We start from the raw sequence: 13094 nt of genomic DNA, 5'->3' as shown, positions 1-13094 counted from the left end.
TTAAAAGAACTGTATTTTTCATACATTTTTCGTGAAAATGTAAAGTGCCGGCCAAGTAACAATAATGGTATATATCCTTAGAACTTATCCATCTGAGCATTTATTACTATGGCACCAAAGCCGTAGCGTCAATATTTCTAGTTTTATTCGAATTAAAAAATAAACTTGTATTTTTCATACATTTTGGTGAAAATGTGAAGTGCCGGCCAAGAAACAATATTGGTATATCCCGTTAAAACTTATCCCTTTGACCATTTATTATTATGGCACCAAACGTCTATGACCATTATTTTGGCTTTTATTGGACTTTACGTTTTAGTTTCTAAGTGAAAAGTGCCGGTCAGCAAAAACACATGTCAAAACTATCGAGAAGATACCTGTAAACATTATTCACTATGACAATAAACGTGTATGACCATTAGTTTGGCTGTTGTTGGATTTTAAAAATCTCGATTCTTGATTTATTTTGTTATAATATAAAATACGACAGGCGCGTTATTTAAAGGATCGTCAGAATGTTTATTACTATGACATTAAACGTCTATGACCACTATTTTGAACTCAATTAGATTTCTCAAAAGTCTGGAGTTTTCATAGATACCTACACTTTGGCAAAAAAAGTTTTATCTGGCGATAATGCAGGTAAAGGCGTAACAGCGTGGTCGTCTTTGGACACATTTTTATTAATCAAAAATAGGTTTTCGTTTGACCACTATCTCACCTGATGGTGATACACGCTTTAGAAGCTTATTTTTTTTTTTAAGAAAAGTGAGGTACGATGCTATGTCGGCCGAGTAGCACCAGGACATTGTGATCGGCATACATGCAAAGTACAACTGCCCGACTTCTGTCTTCCCTAACAGCTACTTCAGACGTCATGCCAAAATACGAGTTTCGTCACTAGATGGCAAGCTTACCTTTAGAGGGTGGTAACCATCTACGGTCAAGATGAATCAATACCATAATTCGACCTAAACTTAGGCCGTAACGTTGAGTCGAATGCAAAAACTACAGCATCTAAAATCAGATAGTATTAATATAGAAGTTCACCTAACAACACAGAAAACAAAACCCAAAGTATTTATCTGACTAATAACTAGTCATAGGGAAAGCTCTGCTTGTTGTCATTGTTAAAAAGTATATAAAAAAAGTTTTTTTTTTTCAAAAGTCTAATAAAAGCCAAAGTCGATATTTGGTAATATAGTAAAAAAATACGTTTCAAGTCGTTTACCAAAAGATTTGACTTATTTTGTTTCTCTGGCTGACATTTTCCCATTTGAACCAAAACGGAAAGAGAGACGAATAAAAGTCAAAATAATGGTCAAAAATGTTTTGCGCCAGATAATTAAATGTTCTTAAGGTTCTTTGTAATCCGCCTGTATCCCTTTTTTTCCAAACGGACATAATATATTTTTTTACAAAATGTATGAAAAATCGAGATTTTTAAAATCCAATTAAAGCCAAACTAATGGTCATACACGTTTGGCGCTATAGAAAAAAATGTTAACAGGCATCTACTCGATACTCTCAACATGGTATTTTTGGTGGTCGGCACTTTTCACATTTGAACTAAAACGTAAATTCCAATAAAAGTCAAAATAATGGTCATAGATATTTGATGTCATATTAAAAAATATTGAGAAGCAACTATTAGACAGATTTGACGTATTTAATTCGATGGCCGGCATTTTAACATATTAACCAAAACGGAAAGTCCAATAAACGTCAAATTAATGGTCATAGAAGTTTGGCGCCATACTAATAAATGTTCTAACGGTCCTTTGTAATACGCCTGTATCCCTTTTATTCCCAACGGACATAATATATTTTTTTACAAAATGTATGAAAAATCGAGATTTTTAAAATCCAATTAAAGCCAAACTAATGGTCATACACGTTTGGTGTCATAGTAAAAAATGTTCACAGAAATGTTCTCGAAAGGTTCGACACATTTTTTTTCTCTGGCCGGCACTTTAGAATTTGGGCCGGCCAAAGTATGGAGAGCCGATGATCTCCTTTATCATATTGGCCAATAGCCCCACAGAACTAAGTTGACTGCACACGTCAAACGGGTTGCATACCATCGAGAAGCCTATTTTAATTGCCTGGGTTATTCATTCATATTAAAATTAATAGTTGTCAATCATCCGTTCCTTTCCTTTTCGGCGGATAAGAAAATGACAGGTATAACTTAAAATAAAATTAAGAAGTGTCTGTAGAAATCAGGGCCATTACCTTATTTTATAAGCCATTTTAGAAATTTTGTATGAGAACCGCTTTCGCCAGATCAATCCCACTCTTTGTTACTAGGTACTATTCCTGCAAACAGATAACTACGATAGCTTTGCTCTACTGCTTCTCAAATTCCATAGACAATGTATATTTTATGTTGATTTTATGTGATAGGTTGCAATTTTATAATTACTTACAAAAGTATTTTTTTGAAAGTTAGCCGATCATACTAAGGTGTTGCGAACTCTTCGTAGGTTTTGTAATCTTTTTATATTATTATGTTTTTTATATTTATTCTTTTTTGACGTTTTGTATGTTGATTTTGTTTTACTTCTTGTCGTTTGCTTTTTGGTGACTCGTGAAAATATATTAAATAATTCTCAAAGTAGATTGATTTTTCTTAAAAGCATGTCATGTTTAATTTCGTCATACATGCTCCTTGTCCGTTCGTACGTGTTACCTCGGAAGTATTCGTCGTCCTTGGTTTCACTCTTGATGATCACATCATGGTTAGACTGGAACTCCTTCCAATGAGCTTCCAGCGCTTCTAGACGCTTGGCCAAGTAGTCTAAATTCTTCCTGGCTGCAGCATCTTTTTTGTAGTTGCCACATAGCCTCAAAATGTTTTCAAAACTATGTTGTTGTTTCTCAATTAGTTTTTCGAACAGTTCATGAGCCATTTCTTCCAGAGAAGGATTGATTTCCTTATCGGGATTGGCCATAGTTACCTTCGTAAATTAGATAGTTTGCCTTAGGTGCAGGTTCGTGTGTTGATTGTGAAGGCTCCGAGTTTCCGTAGTCTTCAGTTATCTCCAAGTCCGTCAGCCCGACACGTTGAGATGCGGTCCAAAGTCCTTGAAGCAGTGAGATGTGTCTGCGCATATAATCACGTCGTGATATGTACGCCTTCTCAATACAATTGGTGAGACCCGCTTGTGGGAGGCCAACCGCACCGATTCGCTACCACGACAGTTATATAACACAGCACTAATGGCTCGAAGGACCAAAGATGTACGGGCCGTAGTTTACAGCTCGCACAGTCTTGAAGTTAGTTGTAGTTAAGTTGTAGTTCTATCAGTTTGATAGGGGAGTGCACGGAAGTTAAGTTCAAAGGAAACACATACGTATTGTCACTTTCGATGTTTATTGCACACTCATTACACGATACAAGTAAATGCGCGGCCACGGAAACTAGGTCGCCGAGTCCGCAGAAATATGTTAAGGTATTGTACCGTACACTAAGTATCTGTTATTCCTTCATTTCATTTAGTTATACAGTCCATTTCATATTCATCAGCTACCACCGTAGCTCACATTTTGGTCCTTCATCGGTAGTAATCATCCCTATTTTCTCAATTTCTTTTTTTTGACATTTCCGTTTTCTCTCATTTCGATTATTTGTTCGTAAAGAAAACACATTATCTACACTCATTTTAACGCATTTTCTTTACTTCTTCGATTTTTTTTCACCCATGTTTACCCGTAGCAAGAGCAAACTCACGCAGGCGGTTGAGCACGCCCCCGCCCCAGCTCCGCAGCACACCGAACCTTCATCGGCAGCCGACGATGACCGCGCTCATAGCGCTCGTAGTGGGTCGTCACGGTCGTCTGCCACCATCAAGGCACAAAAGGCTGCAGCTGAGGCGCTCGCTCTCCGTCGCCGTCTCGAGCGTGAACAAGAGCTTGCCTCACGTGAGCTGGCGCGTCAGCGCGAGCTTGCTACTTTACAACAGCAGGTCGAGGACCGCGAACTGCAGGCGGAACTTGCAGCTATCGATGCCGAGGCAGCTAGTAGCCGTGCGGGCAGTTTTTTAAGTGGTAAAGAAAGCGTAGAACGAACAAGGCAATGGGTTGAAAACCAAAAGCTTAGAGAACCCGGCTGTTCGGTACCGCCACCGGCAGCCACGAGGGCAACTTTATTTCCACCAACGAGTCTCAAAGAGCAACAATTAAAGGTCAACGCGTCCGAGGCGGTTGGTCATATGGCCCCGCTCGTCTCAACGGAACCTGACCCACCAACCGTTCTTCTTCAAGCTGTAGCCGACACAGCGGCAGCCGCAAAGGCTCTGGCCTCTGCCGCCGGCGTTAAAAAGCTAGAGTTGCCACAATTTTTGGGCAACGCGATGCAATGGTTGCAATTTAAACGTATTTTCGATTATACAAAGATACATTTTTCAGCTTTAGACAACATAACACGACTAGACAACGCACTTCGTGGGCCTGCACGTGAGGCCGTAGCGGCGCTGTTGATGTCGACGGAGGACCCCGACGAGGTCATGCGCGCTCTCGAGGAAAACTTTGCGCGCCCCGAACTCATCGTATTCAGGGAGGTGAACAACCTGAAAACATTGCCCAAACTAGGTAATGAATTACGTGAGCTAGGAATCCTCACTAACAAGGTACGCAACTCCATTTCTACTATGAAATTATTAAACCAACGTGAATATATAAGTTCGCCTGAGCTTTTTCACACAGTGTTAGGCAAACTTAATCCTACCACTAAAACCAGATGGACGGATTTTGCGGTCCAGGATAATACCGGCCGTCCTAAACTTGAGATTTTGTCCGATTTTTTGAAACGCGAGTTAGACCAACATATTCGTTTCGGTCTATCGCCCGAGATGGGCTCGTTTCAATCAAACAACATTCCGGTCTCTACATTAAAACCTTTTAAACGCGAAAATGTACACGTTGTTACACACAAACCTAAATCGCAAAATACAGGGTGTTCAATTAAAACAGAAAATACAGAGCCTAAGTGTGTATTTTGCAAAAATAACCACAACATCCGAGATTGCACTGAATTTAAAGCGTTATCAATTGAAGAACGTTGGCGGTGGCTGCGTGAGGCGAAAGTCTGTTATCGATGCTTAAAGACAGGTTCTCATCAATGGAAAACATGCAGAGTCAACCCGTGCGGGGTGGACGGCTGCCCTTTTCGTCATAGCTCGCTTTTACATCAACAACAACCATCTCCTCTCGTTAACGCAATCCACACAGAGCTTACAAACACAGATAACACTCAGTCGACCTCAAGTGAACACGTAGATCTCGAAAAGTTGATAGTATCTACTACTACCGCCTCAGACACACAGAGCAACACCCTTGCCACCCGACCTCGTGCTTATCTTAAAATCGTTCCTGTTACAGTCTCCGGCCCTACTGGAACCTGTAACGTGTACGCACTCCTCGACGACGGAAGTACCGCTACACTTATAGATTCTAGCATCGCCACGCGTATTGGAGCGACGGGACCGCGACAGACGATAACGGTCAACGGGGTAGGCGGTCTCGTAAGAAAAACTACCGTTTCCCACGTAGAGTTCAGCATCAAGGGTAGGTACTCGCAAGAGACTTTCAAAATTAAGAACGCCCGCGCAATGGATGACTTAGGTCTACGGCCACAATCTATAAGTCGCGATAAGATAAATTCATACTCGCATTTAAGTGATTTAATTGACTTTGTCACGTTCGAGAATGCCACTCCAAGCGTACTCATTGGAGCGGAACACTGGCATCTCTCAATAAACCGAGAGGTTCGGACCGGAGGGAAAAATGATCCCGTCGCTTGCCTGACAGCGCTTGGCTGGACACTGTATGGTGTTGCTTCCTCCCGAACAAAACTCATTGAATTTGTAAACCACACCTTTGTGAGGTACGATGACGACAGTATTGAAACTCTATTAAAGGAACAATATAAACTTGACTCCATAGGTATAAAACATACAGACACATCGCTCAACAAACAGGATCAACGCGCAGTCGACATTTTAGAGGCGACTGCTAGGCGGCTACCCTCTGGTCGTTTTGAAGTAGGTATGCCTTGGCGCGACGACGTTATACGCGTCCCTGACAGTCACCCCCAAGCGTTGTCTCGTTTTTTAAGTTTGGAGCGTCGTATGTCCAAAGAGCCTGAGTTCGCTAAGGCATACACCGAGTTCATGAATAACATGATTGACAAGGGTTACGCAGAGGAGTGTTCTCCAGAGTCTTACCACGTTTTTCATAAAAAAGACTGTGACAACTTGCGGCTTTATCTCCCACATTTTGGCGTATACCATCCTCAAAAACAAAAGGTTAGGGTTGTGCACGACGCAGCAGCTAGAAACGAGGGTATAAGTTTAAATTCCCTGCTGATCCCTGGTCCTGATCTACTACAATCTCTTCTCAAAATTTTATTTCGGTTTCGGGAAGGCCTCGTCGCGATGACAGCCGACATTAAGGAAATGTTTCCTCAAGTTCGGATAAGGGAACAGGACAGAGACGCTCTTCGATACTTGTGGAGGTCAGACAAATCACAACCCCTTAAAGAGTTTAGGATGACATCGGTCATATTCGGTGCGTGCTGTAGCCCCTTTGTAGCACAGTTTATAAAAAACAAAAATGCTCGCGAACATGCTCACCAGTTCCCTAAAGCCGTAGACGCCATCTTGTTCAGTCATTATATGGACGACTACATCGATTCTCAAGATGACGTAAACGAGGCCGCCCATTTAGCTGCGGACATAGTCAAGGTGCATGGTGCAGCCTGTTTCGAGATGCGAGGATGGATCTCCAATAAGTCAGAGGCACTTAAGCTTGTCCCCGAGGACTTGAGAGCTGTCCAACAAGTGGAGGTTGATCTTGGTGAGTCAGCTAGTTTCATACGAGCTTTAGGCATAGCGCGGTACCCCAGCACAGATTTTATAGGGTTTCGCACGGGTTTGACTGAAACGGCGCCAGTCAAATTGACTAAGAGGAAGGTTTTGTCGCACATAATGCGCGTTTATGACCCTTTGGGTTTGTTAGGGCCCATTGTTGTACAAGGGCGAATACTTTTTCAACAAACTTGGCGGACTAACGTCGGCTGGGACACCGACCTTCCCCAAACTGAGGCATCAAAATGGTCTGATTGGTTTCGAGACCTGTCTAAAGTCACGGCGTTAAAGATTCCGCGTTGGTACTCGGGCGTAAAGGGATCTGAACCCTCTTTTAGAGAGCTGCATGTTTTTTCCGACGCGAGCGAGCTCGCCTATGCCTGTGTTGCTTACTGGCGTTTACTTTACCCCGACGGAAGCATCAAGGTCGCTCTCATAGCGAGCAAAGCCAGAGTTTCCCCATTAAGACCGATTTCGATTCCACGCTTGGAACTGCAGGCCGCTTTGATAGCCTCACGGCTTGGGGTCACCATCAAGGACAGTCATCGCAAAAAATCTATCCGTACTTATTTTTGGACTGACTCGATGACTGTCCTTCAGTGGTTACGTAACGACGCACGAGCCTTTAAACCTTTCGTTGCCCATCGGCTTGGAGAGATATTAGAAAATTCGTCAGTCGAAAATTGGCGATGGGTACCGACAGATTTGAACGTGGCCGATGATGCAACGAGGTTGCGCCCTATAAATTTGGACGCTACCCATAGGTGGTTTAGCGGTCCCTCATTTCTTTTGAAATCTTCGGAGGACTGGCCCTCAGAGCCATTGAATGTCCCACCAGTTCGAGACGAGTTGAAATGTCCGCGGAACGAATTGGTGGGATTACTCACGATAGGCGCGGTCATTCCCGACCCAGTCACACCTCCTTTGGACCGTTTTAGTGACTGGGTGCGCTTGTTGCGTGCCACAGCACGAAAGCATCAAGCCGCGGCTTTGTTTAAAAACTGTTTGGCTACCGCTCATCAACGTCTCCGCCGCTTGTCCACGCCCGCCACGCTGCCGCCTCTCGATGCCGATCTCATGAAAGCCGCAGAAAGGCATGTTTTACGACGGATCCAACTCGAGTCATTCCAGAACGAAATCCACCTTATCGTCAACTCGAAGCCAATCCCCTCGAGCAGCCGCATTTCCAAATTGTCGCCCTCGCTGGGAGAGGACAAGCTCCTGCACTTGGCTGGGCGAATTAAAGCGGTCGAAAACGTGGACCCCAACGTACGCTCTCCGATCTTACTCGATGGACGTCACCCAGCTGCCCGATTATTGGTCGAACATTACCATCGGCGAGCCGGCCATGCCAACCATGAAGCAGTCATCAATGAAATTAGACAAAGGTTTTGGCTTCTCAGACTCAGAAACACCGTCAGAACCGTCGCGAACCGATGCCTACAATGCAGAATACGAAAAGCCGCACCGTTGAATCCACCGACAGGAGACCTGCCGCCACAAAGACTGGCACACCATCAGCGGCCGTTCACTTTCACTGGCCTCGATTATTTTGGCCCCGTAAACGTGACTGTCGGCCGCCGCCACGAGAAACGATACGTAGCGCTCTACACATGTCTCACGACGAGGGCTCTACATCTGGAATTGGTGCATAGCCTGTCCGCTGATTCGGCGATTATGAGTCTTCGCCGCTTCATAGCCAGAAGAGGACCACCAGATACCATTTTCTCCGATAATGGCACGGCGTTTGTGGGAGCAAATCGGATTCTTCGAGAATTTTTTAACGAAAATGTACGAGACTTCGTGGCTACCAAGGCGATCCGCTGGAAGTTTATACCCCCGGCGGCTCCCACTTTTGGAGGTGCGTGGGAGAGGATGGTGAAAACCGTGAAGGTGGCCCTTGGAGCGACTCTGAAGGAAAGGTCGCCCAAAGAGGAAACTTTAGCGACGCTTTTGGCGGAGGCTGAGGCGATCGCCAATTCGCGACCTCTCACGCACGTCTCAGTGGAGCCTGATGACCCGACGACCATCACGCCATTTCATTTTTTACTTGGAGGGTTGCCAGCTCAAGTATCTACGCCGGAAACTGCAGACTGCAACCTTTTTGGCCGAGCAGAGTGGAGAAAAGCCTTACGCCTCGCCGACCTGTACTGGAAACGCTGGGTGCGCGAGGTGCTCCCGACATTACAGCCCAGACAGTCTACCCGGAGTCACGCAACGGTTCGAGTTGGCGATACAGTCATAATCTGCGACGGGACACTGCCCAGAGGATTGTGGCCACTTGGTCGGATCAGCCAGCTTCACCCCGGGCGAGACGGAGTCTGCAGGGCGGTGGACGTGGACACAGCTGCGGGCACGCTGCGCCGCCCCCTCAGAAAGATTGTGGAAATTGGTGCAATGCTGCACGAGGGGGAGGATGTTGCGAACTCTTCGTAGGTTTTGTAATCTTTTTATATTATTATGTTTTTTATATTTATTCTTTTTTGACGTTTTGTATGTTGATTTTGTTTTACTTCTTGTCGTTTGCTTTTTGGTGACTCGTGAAAATATATTAAATAATTCTCAAAGCTAAGTATCTGTTATTCCTTCATTTCATTTAGTTATACAGTCCATTTCATATTCATCAGCTACCACCGTAGCTCACATAAGGTTTTTAGTTTTCCTGTGATAAGGAAGGAGATCCTTGCATAATAGTCGATATTTGATTTTTTGCCCTGCAGGTTGTAATGCACAAGACGACCTTTTAATATAGTATCGCGGAGCTCCTTGTGTCGTAAAGTTTCCGGACGAGTGAAGTGCACAGTTGAAGGTTGAACTATTTGCTCATACTTGTATAGCGCGCGTTTCGCGCTCACTTGCTTAAATACTCTTTCGTGTTTTCGGTGCGTACAAATTAAGAAACCGTATAGGTACTGGCCGGGCATAAATGAGTGTGACTTGCACGCAATCAGTTGCTTGCTTGCGTGCTAGTTGGGATTCCCAACTCGGGAAACTTTCAAACTCCAGCTTATTTTTTAATCATTGCCTCTGATTAATTCTTTTCACTAAAATCGGTGTGGCAACCTCCATTGTTTGAAATCAAAAAAAGGAAAAGGTAAACAATGCTTACGATATGCTGAAATATAAGTTCTGATTGTAGAGCTTAAAATAAAGCGAAGTGTTTGGCGAAAATATGGAAGTCACGTTGATGGCAACGATTTTATAGTTGGAGCATAAAGTCATAATTATGAGAAATACTTACGCTGTGTGTTTATTGACTATTGATGTGTTTCTTTTGTGCCAGCTTCTGAATTATTGCGATTGTGTAGGTACTTCGGTCGCCAAATTAGGTGTATCGGTTTCGATTGCCGGTGAAGAGATTGAGAAAGTGAGTTTTTTTTTCATTGATCCGTACACGTAGCGTACATATATGATAGGGATATACGTATATATAACTTTGTTAATGTTGTTGAGAACAGATATGTTTGCGACATTTAAACCAAGAGAATTAGATTAAAAAGAAGTCAGTCGTAATCAGTATATTTCGTCCGTTTAAAACGTGCGCTATGTGCTACAGCTACTGTATAGGCTGTTAATGTACTTATCTAAGAATGTATGTAGTATGCCATAAAGCATTATTGAGACTAAGGCAAAATGAACTTTGAGGGACTCGTAGGTTCAACGGGTTCCAATCAAACACGATCATGTTTAATTGTCTACCTACAGTTTATACCATACTGCAAAATTTCATTTCGTTTACTTTTTGCATTGTCGTATTTTCTGTACGATACGAACACTTTCCAGTTCTGAAATGAAAGCGGTTGGAAACCGAACGTTAGAATGGAGAATACCTCGTATACGTCTGTGTATAGCTTTAAACTACTTATGCTCTCGCGTAGCGGGGACAAGTTTTACAGAAGAGCTTATTAACAATTGTAAAGTCAACATTTCCCTGATAGCATTACCTTGTATTTAGTAGGTACCTACGACAGCATTCTACTCAGATCTCGAGAATGGAAAACGCGAGACTGGTAGTCAGTACCTGTGCTACATGCAGTTTTCGTAAGGACAAATTGTCATTACAACGACCTGAACGGCACACCCGAGCGTGTCAAGACTTTGAGGATAAACTCCTTGAAGACCTAGACGCATTAAGACCCATCGAAACCGTATAACGAGATTTAGAAAACAGGTTCATCGATCGGGCATCAAAATAAAAAAAATATTTGAATATAAAGCCTATCTACAATACAGTAGCCAACTGTACTGTGCACCCTGTATCCGCACCTTCATGGCATAATTTGGGTTTGCGAGGCACATCCGTGTCCATCAAAGAAACTGAATCCAAGTATTGTCGTCGGTAGAACGTCGCGGAGGAGGTCTTCATCACCTAGTTGAATGATTATACAATCATTTTTTTTTTATTTTTTAGTCTTTTATTTAACAAAATTTGTTATGCCAGCCCCATCGACTAAGACTGACTAAAACTGATAAAAAATCATATTTAATTCATGCTCCCACCCACAACAGCCTAAGATGTGATGCTGTTGTGAATGAAAGCATAAATCAAATATGATTCTCTGCTCGTAGGCACTGATAAAAAGGCCTCCAAAATACCTATATCACTATTCTCTCCTAATTTTTAGAAATAGCATTTATGTAACGGTATAAGTGGTTACAGGTACATAGGCATTGCCCCATCAGTAATCCTGCTTTCTAAATCTCGATATACGGTTTCGATACCCATCCTCCTGGATCATTCGAGTGATTAATTTCTGATTGATCTGCTTCTGTACTGCAGTTGGAAGTTAGATCGGGTACGGCGTGAATCGGTTATGTATGAATTTGTCGTGTTGGAGGGGACATATTTTACATATTATACAATGCAATTTCCTTCTTAGACAATGTAGTCATCAGAAGTTAATACGCGCTTTTACTAATTTAATTATGGATAAACCAAGCTGTTCTTGAATTGTCGGGGACGAGTCCATTCTGTACCTTATTTTTTCATTTTATTCATATTTTATTTACTTAACTTTACTTTTTTTGTAAGGAGATGCAATATTATTTTGTATAATTCGTCCTTCATTATTATTGCGACTACTTTACAATGCCTTGAACTATACCTGAGTACTTACTAAGTATACCTACACAGTTAACTGTCAACAGGGATGGTAAAATCATCAAATGTTTGCGGCCTATCATCGGTAGAAAATCGTGCTTCATATCACCATCATCATGTCAGGGGCCTTTGGCAGTTTAATAGTAACCCTGACACCAAGCTGATGAAATCGGTCATTGATCACGCGAGAGATGAAGAGTTCATTTTCTCTGTCTACTAGAAATGTATAAAGTCAAACGTGACGAAAAACTAATTTACTCATAAAATCTATTAAGCGCACCTGGTACTTTATTTTTAGGTTTTCTAATGATTATGAGCAAACAAAACAAATAAAAAACAGAAGTGAATAAGTACGAAATTTTCTCACTAAACTTTTCCATTTCATAACGATAATTGTGCGGCGTCCGTCTCGCCCTGCACTGTAAAGTTGAAATATTTAATTTTTCTTCAATAAAAAATGTACGCTTTCCTTCTACTGACGGTGGCCTGACCAAGTCAATATTTGCCCCTAGAAATGGTACTCGTAATAAACAATGAACGAGAGATTGCGTGCGTCACAGTTAGTTGGGAAAATCCGCCAATTCGAGCAGTATGGCCTTTGATAAAATATCAGTAGAAATTACGGACAAACTAAAGTTCTGCTGTGAAGGGAGCCAGGCACAGTGTTACGTTTGTAATGCAAGTTGAAATGTGTTAATGCAAGCCGTTTGTTTTGAACTGGCACTCCAGTTTAAAATGTCTGAATATTTGTTCTCAGAATTTCGTCATTGGTGTTATTTTGTGTTTTATATTTGAAATGTACACGATTAAGTACTGTTTTTCATTTTTATTTCATAAATGTTCTGAAATTTCTATTGGGGAAAATCACTATGCGTTCATCATTTCATTCTTAAGCTTCTTCGGCTGCAGGTAGTCATATTTAACGACACGTGGCTCTGCCCATCCCGATGGGAATATATGCGTGGTTTAATTTCTTTAGATTTGTGAAACATACAACCAATTCTGATATTGATGAAATTGACTCAAGCAACCACAAATAGTCAATCGGACGAATTTAATAGGTGTATGTATTTTTTTTAGCAATAACTAATTTATTTTCTTCAATTCACTGCACTGCGATGGGA

At 42.3% G+C, this 13094-nt stretch overlaps 2 protein-coding genes across 2 annotated transcripts; both read left to right on the top strand.

The window, feature by feature from the left end:
* Window positions 1-4062: 4062 nt before the first annotated feature.
* LOC126379904 (uncharacterized) lies at window positions 4063-5521 on the top strand. The gene is made up of 2 exons (XM_050028901.1): window positions 4063-4631; window positions 5383-5521. The coding sequence occupies exons 1-2, from the start codon at window positions 4215-4217 to the stop codon at window positions 5449-5451; spliced, it is 486 nt and encodes a 161-aa protein (XP_049884858.1). The 5' UTR covers window positions 4063-4214; the 3' UTR covers window positions 5452-5521.
* A 91-nt stretch (window positions 5522-5612) lies between these two features.
* LOC126380610 (uncharacterized) lies at window positions 5613-9305 on the top strand. The gene has a single exon (XM_050030140.1). The coding sequence runs from the start codon at window positions 5613-5615 to the stop codon at window positions 9303-9305; it is 3693 nt and encodes a 1230-aa protein (XP_049886097.1).
* Window positions 9306-13094: the final 3789 nt, after the last annotated feature.

The sequence above is a fragment of the Pectinophora gossypiella genome, chromosome Z (assembly GCF_024362695.1).
Source record: "Pectinophora gossypiella chromosome Z, ilPecGoss1.1, whole genome shotgun sequence".
Taxonomy (NCBI): Eukaryota; Metazoa; Arthropoda; class Insecta; order Lepidoptera; family Gelechiidae; genus Pectinophora; species Pectinophora gossypiella.
This window is presented reverse-complemented; position numbering and strand designations above follow the sequence as displayed.

What these genes read in the sequence shown, in the direction of transcription:
- LOC126380610 (XM_050030140.1), top strand. Translation starts at nt 5,613, where the DNA reads ATGGATGACTTAGGTCTACGGCCACAATCTATAAGTCGCGATAAGATA.
- LOC126379904 (XM_050028901.1), top strand. Translation starts at nt 4,215, where the DNA reads ATGGCCCCGCTCGTCTCAACGGAACCTGACCCACCAACCGTTCTTCTT. An exon ending in TAGGAATCCTCACTAACAAG is followed by an intron (nt 4,632 to 5,382) that starts GTACGCAACTCC and finishes TTCCTGTTACAG; the next exon opens with TCTCCGGCCCTACTGGAACC.